General features: G+C 41.9%; 1 protein-coding gene across 4 annotated transcripts in view; it reads left to right on the forward strand.

Annotated features, from left to right (window-relative positions):
* caska (calcium/calmodulin-dependent serine protein kinase a) overlaps positions 1 to 8,846 on the forward strand; it is a 170,779-nt gene extending 161,933 nt beyond the window's left edge. For all 4 annotated transcript variants that reach the window (XM_080753417.1, XM_080753419.1, XM_080753418.1 and 1 more), the window contains 5 exons: positions 1,825 to 1,905; positions 3,033 to 3,113; positions 5,563 to 5,765; positions 5,862 to 5,945; positions 6,906 to 8,846. In XM_080753417.1, the coding sequence (XP_080609543.1) occupies positions 1,825 to 1,905; positions 3,033 to 3,113; positions 5,563 to 5,765; positions 5,862 to 5,945; positions 6,906 to 7,082 (626 nt within the window). In that variant the 3' untranslated portion in view covers positions 7,083 to 8,846. The remainder of the gene's footprint in view (positions 1 to 1,824; positions 1,906 to 3,032; positions 3,114 to 5,562; positions 5,766 to 5,861; positions 5,946 to 6,905) is intronic.
* Positions 8,847 to 17,039: the final 8,193 nt, after the last annotated feature.

The following is a 17,039-nucleotide window of genomic DNA, read 5'->3' on the forward strand; positions in this document are numbered from 1 at the left end:
GGCCACTCAAACTAATGTATGTTTGCTGTGTGTGCAATTTATGTATGGTAATTCTGCTGGTAACTGGACCATGTTATGACCCCTCCCCCTGTCCATCTCTCTCGCTTTCCTATCAAACGGCCTCTCTGCATGTAAGTAACAAACTGTGATGGAGTCTAATGCTTATCTGCTTCCTCCTTCTTTATCTTAACTTATTATCACACACTTCACATGCATTTCCACTGTCTCACACTTCTATTCTAGGCTATCACTCTTTCTCTTCATTCCATTTTGTTTAAAACCCTGTAGTCTTATCAGCTGTCACTCCCACAGTTTCAGTTTTGTTTTCTGTTGCTGTTTACCCAGAATATTATTTATAATATTTGTGTGTTGTCTAATCTTAATTTGTTGGGTCATGTGTGCTCAGTAACCCCAGCAAATCCCCAAAACGGACAGTATTACAAACGGCAGTAGCAATGACAGTTGTGATATTACTTTAATTGGCCATAGTCAAATGGAAGCCATTGTGTCTTGCCTCATAATCGCACAATGCGCATGTGTCCTCTGAGTATGACATAAGAGTAAAATAGCTACTGTTGATGGTCAATTGCAGATGTGCAAAATGTTGTGTATTAACTAAAACTTTGTACCAACACAAACTTTGTAAAGCCATTTGAACGTTAGATGCACATTTAGTGTATGCTTTGCTTTAGCAACAGCCAGATGGTCAGTAAGATTGCATCAATGATAACGTCAACTGTTTCACAAGAGAACACAGTGACTTGTGGGTATTGTATTTCACATGTCAGCCCCCTTCATCCAGACTCTGTGGCTCATATTGCAGGGGCTGAGCACACATTGTGCAGTGAACTGCACTGCAGACATCCAAGGGCCGAAGGGAGTGTAGTACTCTTGTTCCCCAACATGACCTCTTCTCAACTTGCTTATTCTGACACATGATGATGTGCTCCATGTGCACATTCTCTCCTCCCCCACCTTACTGAATGGAAAAAAGAAATGGATTCCATCAAGCTTTCCCAAATATAACATTTATAATAAGATTAAATAACATGTGTTTTATAGGCTCTCCATAATGAATGAAACATACACTTTACATGTTAGTCTTCTGAACTGTACAGTAAGATGCCTCATCTCACTCTGTCACAGACGCTACATAACTCTTTACCAACTGTCCGTTTGATACAGAAACTGGCCAAAGTTTTGACAATAAACCTGACATCCGTCAGTTGATAAAGTCTACATGTGAGCTAGTCTCACGTAACCAGGCGATCAGACATCGCTGCCTACTGATATGTCTGGGTAATATTATGGGCTAGAACAGCAGCAAATGGATGCTTACAATACAAACCCATGGCCACTTCTTTGAAAACAAGTCATATCATCCTATATGAGGGACTGCCATGAAGTCTTTGCATTGATTCTGCAATGCAATTTTGTTTAGTTTTCCCTCAATCTTTCCACTCGGTTTTAGCCCTTACGTTGAATTTAGATGTCACAGTAGGCTGAGATCTCCAGTCGTCCTGCTACATGAGACTACATGTGACCCTACTTCCACAACAGACTATTGTCAACCCACGTGTGTCTGACACTCCTCTAGTAGACCATGTAATACTTTGTCATACGACTTTCTCGCTCACCTAAAAGAACTGATTAGCAAGTGCGTCACCTGAAAATGAGTTATTTTTGGTGAGCGACATTACAACAATGTATAAATTAGTCTTTAGCGATCTGTAGAACTTCCTCACAGTGCCTTTGTTTTAGCCGTCTTGTTTCCCCAGGTTTTCTCACTGTCTATATCTCTCTTTCCGGTCTCTCTCCCTGCAGTGTTCGACCAACTAGACCTCGTCACATATGAGGAGGTGGTGAAGCTCCCTGCTTTCAAGAGGAAAACACTAGTCTTATTAGGTCAGTACAGGTGGAAGACTATCAAGAGAAGAGGCTGGCAAGCCACTTGAATTTAAAAAAGAAATTGGCATGTCATTATAGGAGAACATTTTCAAATGTTTTCCAAAATAGAGAAAATACCCTGTTGTGCATCTATCTAGCACAAAATAAATCACTCAGTCATCGCCACACACTGACGGTGTGTTCTGAAATGGTGTGTAGCCTTGTATAGTAAGCAATTAGCAATTAATTAGGTTACTACTTCCACCATTGTTGTTTTCGTCAGTGTTTGGACTTTGTAGTCAATGACCTCAGAGTAGGGTCGAAAAGGCAATGCACCAACTGAGAGTGTGAGTGTGTGTGGGCATGACAATAGGTGTGCAGTCACACCCAGTCCAATTGGTTTGGATTCAGACTACATGTAGCTGCTTAAAGCAGATTTCTTTCACACCACACACTGCTTACACTGAAATAACTAATACATAAATGAAGGTTTCCACATTCATTAGAAGGACTATGTCTGTCAGAGATGCATGGACGTTTTTAAAACTAGTCTAACGTGGGGTAAGGGTTTGAAGTTGAATGGGCTTGCATGGGATGGGCAGGGCCTTTATAAAAAAAAGAATATACAGTACAACTCTGAATATCAAAATATGTATTGCTCTAATTTGAAAATACCCCTTTAAGCGGTTAACAAGTGATATTTATTTGCTCATAATAGCATTAGAAGAAAGGCTATGAATGCAAATAGGGATTCTGCCTGAGGAAGAGCAATCGCTTGAAACATGTTGCATTGTAATAGCTTAATTCCAAGCCGTTTTCGTGTCCATGGCCTGTGCTCGCTTTATTTGTTGTAGTGCTATTATTAGCAAATAAACATTACTCCTTGCATTCTCTTGTATCGTAGCATTGTAGTATTGTGGCATTTTGGTTGTCCTTCCTCCCCAATGTTTGTAGATACTGTGTCAATGGATACATGTGGAAGACTGGTACTAGAATCAAAAGAATACACTACTGTCTTGTCTGTCTGTCAGCACTATGATCAATAGAATTTGTTTCTGTCTGTCTGTCTGTCTGTCTGTCTGTCTGTCTGTCTGTCTGTCTGTCTGTCTGTCTGTCTGTCTGTCTGGTTGGCTATACTTCCTCAGGTGCCCATGGAGTGGGCAGGAGACACATCAAGAACACACTCATCACCAAGCACCCTGACAGATTCGCCTACCCCATCCCTCGTAAGACTACACTCACAAACACACTCAAGTCACACGTATGAACGTACACAAACTTTACAAACATCACTTGTACCTACAGTACCTGTATGTACAGTATATATGGGCTGTGTGTGTGTCTGTCTGTGTGTGCGTGTGCGTGCGTGTGCGTGTGTGTGTGTGTGCGCATACATGCATCAATTTGGAGTAGTGGATGAATCATGAATACGTATATTCATTTATTTAGTTATTTGACTCGTGTAGCCAGACAATTGTAGATCTTTGCCTTCTGATATATCTAGTGACATCTAATTTCAATGTAGGGGCTAAAACTGAAAGTACTTGGAGATAAACTGTATTGCAGAACCAATGAAAAGAGCTTTGGGTGATGCTTCATATTGGGACTCCAAAGCAGTGGGCATAGGTTTGTTAATTTAGGTTTTATCTGCTGTTCTAGCCCCTACATTGAATTTAGATTTCCCCAAATGTAAATGTATCAGTATGCTTGCCATCGTGTCACCAAAACACAGTGTTGTGGAAGTTACTTTGAAAGCGTAACTTGTACAGTTACAAGTAACTCACCATGGCAGTAACTTGATCAAGTTAAAGTTATACCCCTGGGGAAATGTAACTTATAAAGTTTCATGTTACATAGAAAAAGTTACTTGAGTAACTTGAGTTACTTTTTCAGCGTTAAATTGAGAATGTACATTTGGTGTACATGAAACAAAATATAATATCCTACAAAAAATGTCACATGCCAGCAGAAATATGCCTCTCAACTGAGTTTTATATTTTATTTCAAAAAGGTTGACATTACATGAGTCATGACATTTGATCGTCAATCTTATCACATCTCTATGCATATTAAGACATGGGATGCTCAGGTTTATAACATTTCTAGCTGTTGCTGCTGCCGCCGTTCACTCACGCTTTATTTTGAAGAGCCTCGGAAGCTTTGTGCGTGTGCACGTGGGTGTCCGCTGACGATTGAGGAAGAAAATCCATTTGTTTACAAACGCTCGCGAAACTAAAATCCAAACCGCGGCCGACCATCGCGGTAAAGTGTCGCCGTGAAAACAATCAGATCTCTGCTTCCCTGGCATTCTTTTCACCTCATTCATAGATAAAGCCCTTTTTATGTTTCAGATTAGAATGGAAATCAATGCAACTAGCTCGTGCCATTTTCTCTCTCTCTCTCTCTGAGCTACGGGGTGACGTATGGACTCGGGTCATTCAGAGGGCAGGCAGCTGCACGTACAGTTAACCCTTCGTTGTCTCGTTCAGGAACGAGACAACTCCTTTTGGCAGGGTGACCCCTAGTGGCCTTAACTCGTTACTGAACGAGTTTGGCACCCAAGTTGTTAACTAAACTGTTACGTGACATTTGATCGTTACAGTAAAACTGTACTTAACTTTACTGTAAATTGTAAATTGGGCCTTTGCCTCTCAACTGAGTTTTATACTTTTATTTAACAAAGGTTGACATTTTCTTTTGTAAACATCTGTGTTCCTAAAATATAATTCCACAAAAAAAGAGGATCTGTTGAGGATACTGTATGACATTTGATCTTCAATTTGATCACATCTCTTGGAAAACTGTAACTTAACTGTAAAGAACTTGTAACTTGAGCCAAAAATTACCCAAAAAGTATCTCAGTTACTTGACGAGTTACAGAAATATGAATGTAACTCATTTACCAGCAAGTTACAGCAAAATGTAACTTGGTTACATAACTCAGTTACAGTACATGTAACTTTAACTTCCCCAACACTGCCAAAACAATACACTATTCACTGCCAATGTTTTTTTATATAATATTTACCTGATTCTGGAGCGCTCCATGCACGGAGCACCGTTAAGACACGGCTGTGGCACACACACACACACACACACGCACGCACACACACGCACACACACACACACACACACACACACACACACACACACACACACACACACACACACACACACACACACACACACACACACACACACACACACACACACACACACACACACACACACACACACGCACACACACACACACAGAGTATACTAGTAAGACGCCTCAGGGAGCGAGGTCGTGCCATGTCTTGGCCGTCTGGCCAGTGATGTATATCGGACCAGTTCCCCATATATGGATATGAAGTCCTGTTAGATATGCGCTTAATATTGATGACATCAAGGATCTCCATATATGGGCATAAAGTGGTTCCCATGACATCACAACATACAATCCCTTTTATGCCCATATATGGAGATCCCTGCTCTGAGTATCTGACATCACTGTGTTGTCACAGTGATGTATCAGGGGAACCGCAGTGTCAGGCGTTACACGCATACATACGGACAAGCTGTGCCGGTTCTGACAGTAAACTGAAAATAAGTATGCACTATGTCTGCAATATACATGTTATTTCTCCATGCGGATCACTCACCGTTCCACTTCCTCCCACTCATGTCTCTCAGACACGACCCGACCCCCTAAGAAGGATGAAGAGAATGGAAAGAACTACTACTTTGTGTCCCACGACCAGATGATGCAGGACATCAGCAACAACGAGTACCTGGAGTATGGCAGCCATGAGGACGCCATGTACGGCACACGGCTGGAGACCATCCGCAAGATCCATGAACAGGAACTCATATCCATTCTGGATGTAGAACCTCAGGTGTGTGTGTGTGCGTGAGCCTTTGCATCTTTGTGTTTCTGTGTGCAACTGTGTTGTATTTGCAAACACTGACCTTGTAAATATGATCTCCATTAGGCCCTGAAGGTTTTGCGGACGGCAGAGTTTGCCCCATATGTTGTGTTCATTGCCGCACCAACCATCACACCAGGCATCAATGAGGTATGAATAGACACCACAAATACACACACAATACGTTTTTCAATGGAAAACCAAAGAAAATCATGGCCCTCTATGATTAGCAGCACCAACAGATGGTTCTTAGATTTGTGAATAATCAGCAGTCACCCATGCTGTCTACAAACTCTTTCCACTGTATTGCCAGCTCTTAATTTATTATATACTGTAACAATTTTAAAATATTCAAAGTCATTAAGTGATGTCATCAAGTGTGTGTGAGTGTGTGTGCGCCAGCAGAGCTTGCTCTCTCTCTCTCCCACTCACTCTATCCTTGCCTCTCTCATCCATCTCTGTGCTTGTTTACTTTGCATGCTGCATGTGTTTATTTTATTGGCATCCCTCTCAGATGCCCAGGTGGTGCCGAAAGCTGCCAGTAAGTACGAGATAGAATAGATATGGCATAACCATTTAATGCAATTAGGCAGTTAGCTGTGTCTGTGTGTGTATGTGTGGGTGCGCATGCGCACGCGTGCTTGTCTTCATCTGACATTATATGAAGTTCAATTTCCATTGATATCCATTGAATACATGGTTGTTGTCAATAGCTCAGATTTCCTAGTCGTGTTTCTTATTCACCTCCTTTGGCTGAGGAAGGGTTTCTATTTTAGTCTGAAGCTCCTCAGCCATGCACCACCCTCTTCTCCCTCCAGCTCTCTATCGGTCCTCCAACAGGTTTTCCCAAACTTTTCCATCCCAAGGACCCCCAACTAGCCATAGCCTTGTAAAATGGTGTAAATTAAAACATAGACAATCTATAAAATCACATTGCATTGTATCGCGATGTGTTGTGAGCTTTTTCACTAAGAAAATGTACAACATTGAGTTATTTTTCTTTTATTTAAAAATGTCCTCTCCAACTGACCCCCATGGCGCTCCCCTAGTGGACCCTACTTTGAAAATCACTGCCGCCAACCTTCTTCTCCTGTCTTCCCTTCCGCTCAGGACGAGTCTCTCCAGCGACTGCAGAAGGAGTCAGAGATCCTCCAGAAGACCTACGCCCACTACTTTGACCAGACCATCATCAATAACGAGATCGATGAGACCATCAGGCACCTGGAGGAGGCCATCGACCTGGTCTGCACCACCGGCCAGTGGGTGCCCGTCTCCTGGGTCTACTGAGCTACGAGCACCCAGGCCTGCTCCTCTTTCACCTCCACGTCTTTGAGTCTCCCCTTTCTCCCCTCCCTCGCTCCATTTCCTGTCCCACTCTCTCCATCCAGAGACGCGTAAAAAGAAATGAATAAAAAAAAAAAAGACTACCGTCATTACTCTGACAAATGGAGAAGAGGAAAAAAAAGCACCTCAACCAATCAGAAACCTCTCTCTCTCGCTCTGTCTCTCCACACTGCACTTGACCTTCAACAGCCAATCAGAACCCTCAGTGTACTGCACAAAGAACTCTTCAGCAGCCAATCAGAAATGTCCTCTGGGTGCTGCGCCAAACAGCCGCAGCGGGCCAATCAAGACTCTGCCCTTGCAGACTACCTAGACGTAGTGTTGTATAAAAACAAAAGTGAAACAAAACAATGAATATCGTCATGTTCGTGCTAGCTAGCAAGGCGACATTTTTGTAGTTGTTTTGTTTTAAAGAGACAGTACTGTGTCCTCCCTTGCGTGTTTCCCCCTGCCCCCCCCCCCCCCCCCCCCACACACACACACACACACACACACACACACACACACACACACACACACACACACACCATGCACTGTAGTCCCGCTGGGTGTTGTAGTTCTTCTTAAGCATCTGTAGCGCCCTAGAAAAACACTGTTGGTGGGTACTCTCTCTCTTTCTCTAACCAGACTGAAGAATAAAAGCGCACAAACACTGCAGTGTCTCCCATCGCCAGCCCCTTATTTATTAATTCCTTCCTTTTTGGTAGCAGTCTTATCTAGATGAACTTTTGATGGTACAGTAACGAAGTCACCACAGCTGTGCACACAGAAACACATACACACACGCACGCTTACGCATACACACACGCAAGACACACATACACGCACACGCACACACACACACACACACACACACACACACACACACACACACACACACACACACACACACACACTCTCTCTCTCTCTCTCTCTCTCTCTCTCTCTCTCTCTCTCTCTCTCTCTCTCTCTCTCTCTCTCTCTCTCTCTCTCTCTCTCTCTCTCTCTCTCTCTCTCTCTCTCTCTCTACCAGGTACTGTCTCTTCTCATTTCATGAACGTTTTAGAGGTTTGAATGAGGTTACCATGCATGTGAACATTCGCAAGCTTCCATGCTGTCAGTCAGTGTTGCCCCTCCCTCTCCCTCTGTAAAACCTCCAAAAGAGACAAAGAAAGAAGAAGAAAATAAAACACATTCCAAATGTTTGGAAGACTGAACTCGAGGGAAGCACGACAGCTAACCAACAACTACTACTACTACAGCAGTAACACAGCCGGACATTGTCTTGACACCTATGCACATCCCTTGCATTTTGGGCGACATTTCTAAACCACCAGTTTATAATGATCGACCATGTAGTGAGATGTGTTTGTAAAAAAAAAAAAAGAAGAAGAAGAAGAACATTTCTCAATTTCTGAATTGTCATATTCAAAAAAGATGAAGATCATGGAGAAGGGATTCCACCTTTTTCCTCATTTGCCATTTCAGAAAATGTGTTGTCCGAGAGTATTAATGTTTTCAATTCTGTTTAAATCAATGAAAGGTAAAATGCTGATTTTTATTCTGCAACTGTGTATCTGTTTGGAAAAGGGGTGTGCACACTACATTCTGCAAAGTGATAACTTTGCAAATGAAGAGGAGGCAGTTTGTGCATCTTAATAACCGTGTATATGAATCTGACAGACTGACAGACTGCCCTTGTGTAAATTACTCTGCAATGATAAAAGTTATTAAGTATGAACAATTTTTTAAATATATTTCCTTTTATGTGTTGGAACATTAAACAGGATGAGGCTCCTTTCTTCCCCCTCTGCACACACATGCACACACATTGGTGTTCATTAACAGCACGTTGTCATAATTCACTGAGGGTAAATGCTGTACAACAACTTTTAACCACCTAATATTGAAGAGTTATTTTTGTTAGCAATTGCTTATATCTATATTCCACAAACACAAATGGCTTACAACCTGGGGAAACACTTACGTACAAGCTTGTAGATCTAATATGTTAGAAAAGATATTCCACATTTTTTCAAACTTGTTTTTTGATTTGTGCAATGACCTATCCAAAATTGGGAGTTAAAGCTAAGTTAAAGTGGTTGAAGTTGGGACCTGGGTGGACTATTTTATGAAGGTGATCATTTGAAAAGAGAAAAAAATGTGTTCGGTTGTAGTGTAGCAGAGTGTGCGCGTATTGAAGAAGACAGGTCAGGGAACGATACAGAAAAGAAGCGAGGCAAACATGACTTGACTCAAGCCCTCTGCTCTGCCGTTGACAAATGTCCTCCATTCAACTCAGTTTTTAGCGGTTCTTTCGAGATCTCCCCAGTTGAGCCCACTCTTGGACATTTCTACCTCAACACTTCTTCTCCAGCTGTTCCTGGTGCGACCTTGTTTCCTTTCCCCTTGGGTGTTCCATTACAGGGCTTTTCAGGCGATGTTCGTGGCAGGTTTTCTGAGGGTGTGACCAATCCAACTCCTCTCTTTTGGATTTGGGGCTCCCCTTTTGTGGCCTGCAAAACAGAGTGGTTCCCATGACATCACAACATACAATAAATGTTATGCCCATACATGAAGATCCCTGTCTGAACCAGCCACACCACTGTGATGTCACCTGTTTTCTCATCTGACTGTGATGTCACCTGTGATGTGTCAGGGGAACCAGTGTCAGGCGTGACATATAGACAGACAGACAGAGATACGTGGACAAGATGTGCCGGTTTCCATAGTTAACTGTGACCGACGGTCACAATTACTACGGTACTAATGGATGACTATGGTACTTACTATCTTACTAAAAGTAAACTATCTTTATTGCAGAAGGGCATTTAGTTGAGGCAATGTGGTATGAAGTTGGTCTCAAGACTCAAGACTACTCAGCCTCTCATTTGTGGTCGAACTTGTTCTGAAGGTGGGTAAACCAATCAGAGGCAGAGTAGAAGTGACATTGTGTTTTTATTTATTTATTAATTCATTCCACAGTAAACCAGTGGCAGTGTAAATGTTTAAAATGTGTCAATTTGAAAATAAAATGATATATATTTTATGTATTTAAAATGCAAAAAAATAGATCTTGACAGTATTTTGATACAATTAGTTTTTTTTCTCGTCCCAGCCAAATACAAACGACAAAATATAAAAAAGGATTTAAAATACATGTATTCAAAATACTGCTCATCTCTGCGTGGTGACGGGATATCAACATCTGCGCCCACTGGGATGGGTATTGGTCCCCTCCTTTTTTCCCTCCACAGTTTTACTTTTTTTGCCATTTCCCACTATACATTATCCAGGTCTCTTACTGCCCACCCAAATAAAATGTAAGCTTTTTTATTGTGTAGTGTTGCAGAACTTAGAAAACATCTCCAAATATCAGATTTGACATTACACTGGACTGTTAGTATGTGATTATTTATTATGTGATTATTAGCCTACTTCCCAGGGAGAGGGATTACGATTATAATTGTTTATGGATGTCAGGCCCTGTCATATCTAGCTTGGCGTTGCTCATACTAATTCCTCACTAAGTGTCGGATATTAGTCTGGACTCGCAGGCAGAATTTTCATTTCCAAGGGGTGGGTTAAAAAAAATGGCTCTGGACACAATTGGTTAGACCAGACCAATGCTGGGCCCTGATTGGTCACCCGACTCTTTGGGGTGAGGAAATGAATTGAGCGGGCCAGACTCATATCCATATAGTACTATTACCAGCCCTATCACAGGGCCGGACATCCTCGTGACAGTGACAGGACCTGACATCCCTGTGACAGGGATCTAAGGAATCCAAGGGGGAAACTAGAAGCAGTGCTCTTCTGAGCACAGGTCTCCGCCAGGTCAGGTAGGTTATTGTGGCCTCCTGGTTGCGCTATAATAGGCCAATGTGAAAAGTGTGTGTCTTCTTGGGCCTTTCACCAATTGGACGCTGCATACATGATTTTAGGCATTTTGTTCCAAAAGATAACCTGCTGGTAGCGCTATAACAGGCTAATGTGAAAAGGTTGGCATTCTTTCCTTGACCTAGCGGAAATGTGTGTGCCAAATTTCACGGAAATCACAGACTGAGTTCATGATTTGAGGCATTTTGTTCAAAATGGAGCAATCCTGCAAACTTTGGAAGCCAATGTTAGCCAATTATGATAGAATATGAAATATCTGACACATCCGTCTTGATCAGATCACTATAGAGATACTGTGCACAGTGTACTGATTTGCGTGCTTTTTGGATAAAATCTGAAGGAGTAATATCATAGAATGTGTTTTACATAAGTCGGCCTCCAGGCGGCGCTATAAAAGGCAGATGTGAAAAATGCCAGGCAAAGGTTTTTTCTTGGCCTCTAGGGAGTGTGCATATGTAGTACTGTACATACTCAGTGATGAGTCTCACAAGCTCATATAGTATCAGTGACATTTTTTCATCTGATTCTCAGTTCAGAGGTTAATCAAAACCCAGTCCTCCTACAGATCATTGCTTTACTTTTACTTTATTATTTTACCTTTTCATGGTTAAAATACAAAAGAACTAGGCTACTCAAGCACCAGAACATAGCTGCAGTAAAAGATGGTGTAGTAGTGTTCTAAAGATCAGACTCTCAGCTAGGAGTGTTCCATATTCAAATCCAAAGCCCCCTACATTGCTATAGTACTTTGACATTTTCAAGGTTAAAATACTAAATAATTACTCAAAAGCACTAATTACTCAAAAGCACCATATCCTACACCCAGTGGAACATGGTGTAGTGGTGTAAAGATCAGACTCTCAGTGCTGAGGTTCCATGTTCAAATCTCAGTCCTCCTACATTGTGGTAATACTTGGATATTTTCAAGGTTAAAATACAAAAGAGTGACTCAAACGCACCTAAACTATTTTGAGGTGGGAGATGGTGTAGTAGTCTAAAGATCAGACTCTAGTGCAGAGGTTCTGTTATCAAATCCCAGTCCTCCTCCTGCTCTATTACTTGGACCTGTTCAAGGTTAAAATACAAGAATTAGTCAAAAGTACCAAAAACTATTTACAGTGAGAGATGGTGTAGTGGTCTAATGATCAGACTCTCAGTTCAGAGGTTCCATGTTCAAATCCCACCCAGTTCATTGCTGGAGTATATTGACCATGGAGGGTGGAGGGGAGCCCTAAAAAATTGTCAACCAGGCCCTTGCGGGGTTAATCCGTTCCTGAGTGGTCTAATCATCTGACTTTCAGCAGAGAGGTTCCATATTCAAACCCCAGTTTACCTGTAGTTTGATGAAGGAGTACTTTGGAATGTTCTTTGTAAAGATATGCATGAGTAACTCTTGCACAGGGCACCCTGAAATGTGTGTTTGGGTGGCTTAGTTGGAAAAGCTCTTGACTCATCAACAGATGATCATGGGATCAAATCCTAGCTTCTCTGTATTTGAACAATTAACACTGATGGCTTGGGGTTTCTCTCCTTTAAAAGGCCATTGTCATTGACAATGCATTCAGCACTTAAAGTTAAATATTAAAAAAATTACAAATTATTTCAAAGTAAAAATCTCAAGCATGCATGTCCACAGTCAGGTGGAATTTTTGAAATGTGAATCAAGTTGCTCGGTTAAAGTATGTAGGAATAGCGAGATGCCAACCCAGAAAGAAACTTCAATGGTGTAGTGGTTCAGATGTAGACCTTAAGTGTAGAAGGTTCTGAGTTCTAAACCAGAAATGACCAATCTCTAAATTTTACCTGGATCTTTTACATTTTATCTAATCTTACAGTGAAGAACACACAAGAGAAGAATATAAGTACAAACTACAGTTGGTGCAGTGGTAAAGATAGAGTTTGCAATTTTAAAGTCCTTGGTTCAAACCCAGCATAGATAGAGGATTCTGTCAACTTTTATCTTACTCTTGCACCCTTATCTAATCTTTTAATGAAAATGTGCAAGAGAACAGCACTGGTGCAAGCCCTCATGGATCAGTGGTGAAGGCAAAGGCATTGAAGCCAAAAGGTTTCTAGTTCAAACCTGGAAAAGATGTCGCTCAAAGTTTTAAGCGGCTCCTATACCTTTAAATAACCTTCACTTGAAATCATGCTAGAGAACAATTGATGTATTAGCCGGGGTGCAAAGGAGTAGATGCAGTGCTGACAACCAGGAGGATCCGGGTTCCAAGGAAATAAATGAATTTTACCTGGCTCTTCTACCTTTACCTCTAATTTTTCACTTGACAGCTTGCAAGAGAACAGATGGTGAACCACAATGGTGCAGTGGTTAAGATAATTGAGTTAAAAAAATTAATAAAAAAAGTGAGTCCCAAAATCAAGGCGAAACACCTGGAAAAAAGTGAGTCCCATCAAGGCGAAACACCCGGAGAAAAGTGAGTCCCAAAATCCCCCAAAAAGTGAGTCCCAAAATCCCCCAAAAAGTGAGTCCCAAAATCAATGCGAAACACCTGGAGAAAAGTGAGTCCCATCAAGGCGAAACACCCGGAGAAAAGTGAGTCCCATCAAGGCGAAACACCCGGAGAAAAGTGAGTCCCATCTAGGCGAAACACCCAGAGAAAAGTGAGTCCCATCAAGGCGAAACACCCGGAGAAAAGTGAGTCCCATCAAGACGAAACACCCGGAGAAAAGTGAGTCCCATCAAGGCGAAACACTCGGAGAAAAGTGAGTCCCAAAATCCCCCAAAAAGTGAGTCCCAAAATCAATGCGAAACACCTGGAAAAAAGTGAGTCCAAGTGAGTCCCATCAAGGCGAAACACCCGGAGAAAAGTGAGTCCCATCTAGGCGAAACACCCAGAGAAAAGTGAGTCCCAAAATCCCCCAAAAAGTGAGTCCCATCAAGGCGAAACACCCGGAGAAAAGTGAGTCCCATCTAGGCGAAACACCCAGAGAAAAGTGAGTCCCAAAATCCCCCAAAAAGTGAGTCCCAAAATCAAGGCGAAACACCCGGAGAAAAGTGAGTCCCAAAATCCCCCAAAAAGTGAATCACAAAATCAAGGCGAAACACCTGGAAAAAACTGAATCCCATCAAGGCGAAACACCCGGAGAAAAGTGAGTCCCATCAAGGCGAAACACCCAGAGAAAAGTGAGTCCCAAAATCCCCCAAAAAGTGAGTCCCATCAAGGCGAAACACCCGGAGAAAAGTGAGTCCCAAAATCCCCCAAAAAGTGAGTCCCATCAAGGCAAAACACCCGGAGAAAAGTGAGTCCCATCAAGGCGAAACACCCGGAGAAAAGTGAGTCCCATCAAGGCGAAACACTCGGAGAAAAGTGAGTCCCAAAATCCCCCAAAAAGTGGACAGAGAGGAGAATGCTAAATAAAAGTCTGGGTATTGGAGGCTATTGTAGAAAAGACATCATAACAACGTCTTTGTGCAACATTGAATTATGGATTGAAATGGATTGAAATTGAAGTGTTTAGATGGCTGTAGCCTATAACTCATGAAAACAAGTGATATTGTCTTCTCTATATGTTATGCCAAAAATAGCAATTAATTACCATGATGCCTGGGATTTGATCATGGAATCTCTGTAAACATTAGACATCTACACTATAATAACTCAGTTTGTTTAATGCAATGGTAACTTACTATTCAAGAGTTATTTTGTATGATTCTCTTCAGTTAGTAAAGTTAAGTTGAAACTCCACTTACTCCAGCATTGAATAATAGGAGGCGTGGGATTTGAACAAAGATTGGTTGCACATACAATCAGATGCTTAGACCATTACACCACCACTCAGACATGTTCTTCTGAATCATTTTAGTAGCTTACTATTCATTTGTATGTTAGTCTTCAATTATTACAACTAGCCCTTACCCGTTCAAAGATATGAGCTCCGAAATGACGTGCAGTGTGTGGGTTATGGGATGTGCACTGTGCACACAGTATATGAGGGATGGAAAGTAACTTTAACTGGTGCTTGCATGATAATATGTAGGAGCATCAATGTAAGAAATACCCGTTTCGTTTAATGGCTATAGAGGTACTGTGAACCGATCTGCATGATTTTTGGACAACATCTGTAACAGGGCCAGACAATTCATTCACACATCTCTTAGTAATGTTGAAGTGTTCTTTAGTAGGCCTATGTTAGCTTTTAATTGGTAAAGTTAAACACCCCAGCATTGAACCGCATTACAAATGGGACTTGAACTCAGGCCTCAATGCTGAGAGTCCAATGATTAGGCCACCATACTACACCTCAGTCACATTTAACTCATGTCTGTTACTTTTAATACTACTGTTGAAGCGCTCTTTAGTTGTTTTTTTTTAGACTTGAAACCATTGAACTGTAGAACAGGGATTTGAACATCTCTGAGAGTCTGATAATAGATCAAGTGCTGTTGACCTGAAAATAGCTTTGTTGCAAGGAGTTGCATGACATGCATTGGTGTGGTGTGGGCTTTAGCGTTGTTGAAGAGTTTGTATTTGTATGTTACCCTTCAATTATTAAACTTAAGTTGAAAGACTCCAACAGTGAACTCCAGGAAGACTGGGATTTAAACATGGAATCTCTGTGCATAGAGTCTGATGATTAGACCACCACACCATCATTACAACACTTTACAAATATGTCCTTTTATCTTAACCGTCAGTTAGTAAAGTTAAAATTCTAATCTTCTGTATTCTGACAGTCCAATGTTGGCAGCCCTGACTTTGGGTGCCCAGTGCATTTTCAAAGACATTTTGAGTTACTCATGCATATCTTTACAAAGAACATTGCAAAGTAATCCATCATCAAACTACAGGTAGACTGGGGTTTGAATATGGAACCTCTCTGCTGAAAGTCAGATCATTAGACCACTCAGGGACGGATTAACCCCCGCGAGGGCCCCTGGTCGACAATTACATTTTTTAGGGCCCCTCCAACATAACCCCCCTTCCCCCCTGACGCGCACTATCCAGCTCGGATTTAAAGCCAACATGGAACCTCAGCACTGAGAGTCTGAACTTTAGACCACCAGACCATCTCCCACTACAGAACTCTTCAGGTGCTTTTGAGTAATTATTTTGTATTTTAACCTTGACAAAATGTCAAAGTACTAAAGCATAGTAGGAGGCCTTTGATTTGAATATGGAACGTCTGAGTTGAAAGTCTGATCTACTCTTGAAGGGTAGACAACATTTTGACAAGTGCAACAATGAAGATAACGAGGGCCTTAACAAACAGTGCTCAATATAACCACGGTGGTAGCCTATAGATTAAAATAAGAAGCATACCAAATTAGAAGCAGTGCTCACAGTTCTCCGCCAGGTCAGGTAGGTTATTGTGGTCTCCTGGTGGCACCATAATATGCAAATGTGAAAAGGGTGCCATGTCGTCATGATTTGAGGCATTTTGTTCCAAAAATGTGTTTAGCAAAAGTCGACTTGAGGGTGACGTTCCAATGTGAAAAGGGTGGCATTTGCTCCTTGTGCGTGCAAAGTTTCACGGAAAGCACAAGCTACGTTCATGATTTGAGGCAATTTGTTCCCTGCACGGAGATTCTGACAAGTCCTGGAAAAGATGCGCTGTGATTGGCTAGTAGTCACTTTGAGAGGCAGCGTGATTTCCTCACTTCCACCATCCGATTTTTAATGTCACTCCAATGAACTTCAGTGGCGAATGAGGTGTCTAGCTTTTTATATCTATGTGTACAAAGTTTCACGCTGATCAGTGTAGTTATAGGTAAAATTGCAAATCGGCCTGTTATAGCGCCACCATGAGGCCTTCTGGTGGTGCTATAACAGGCCGATTTGAAAATATGGGGCAGATGTTCTTCTCTGGTATCCAGGGAGTGTGTGTGCAGTTTCACGTTGATTGGGCCAACGTTGCCGGAGATTAGCTGTTCACTCTCTGGGAACTCAGATTGGCTGTTCACAGACGGACACACGGACGAACACACGGATGGACGGACAAGGGGGCAAAACATAGTCTCAGCGAGACAAAGAGTGGTTACTGATATAATTACACTGTGGC

The sequence above is a fragment of the Nannobrachium achirus genome, assembly GCF_963921795.1.
Source record: "Nannobrachium achirus genome assembly, chromosome: 22".
NCBI classification, from domain to species: domain Eukaryota; kingdom Metazoa; phylum Chordata; class Actinopteri; order Myctophiformes; family Myctophidae; genus Nannobrachium; species Nannobrachium achirus.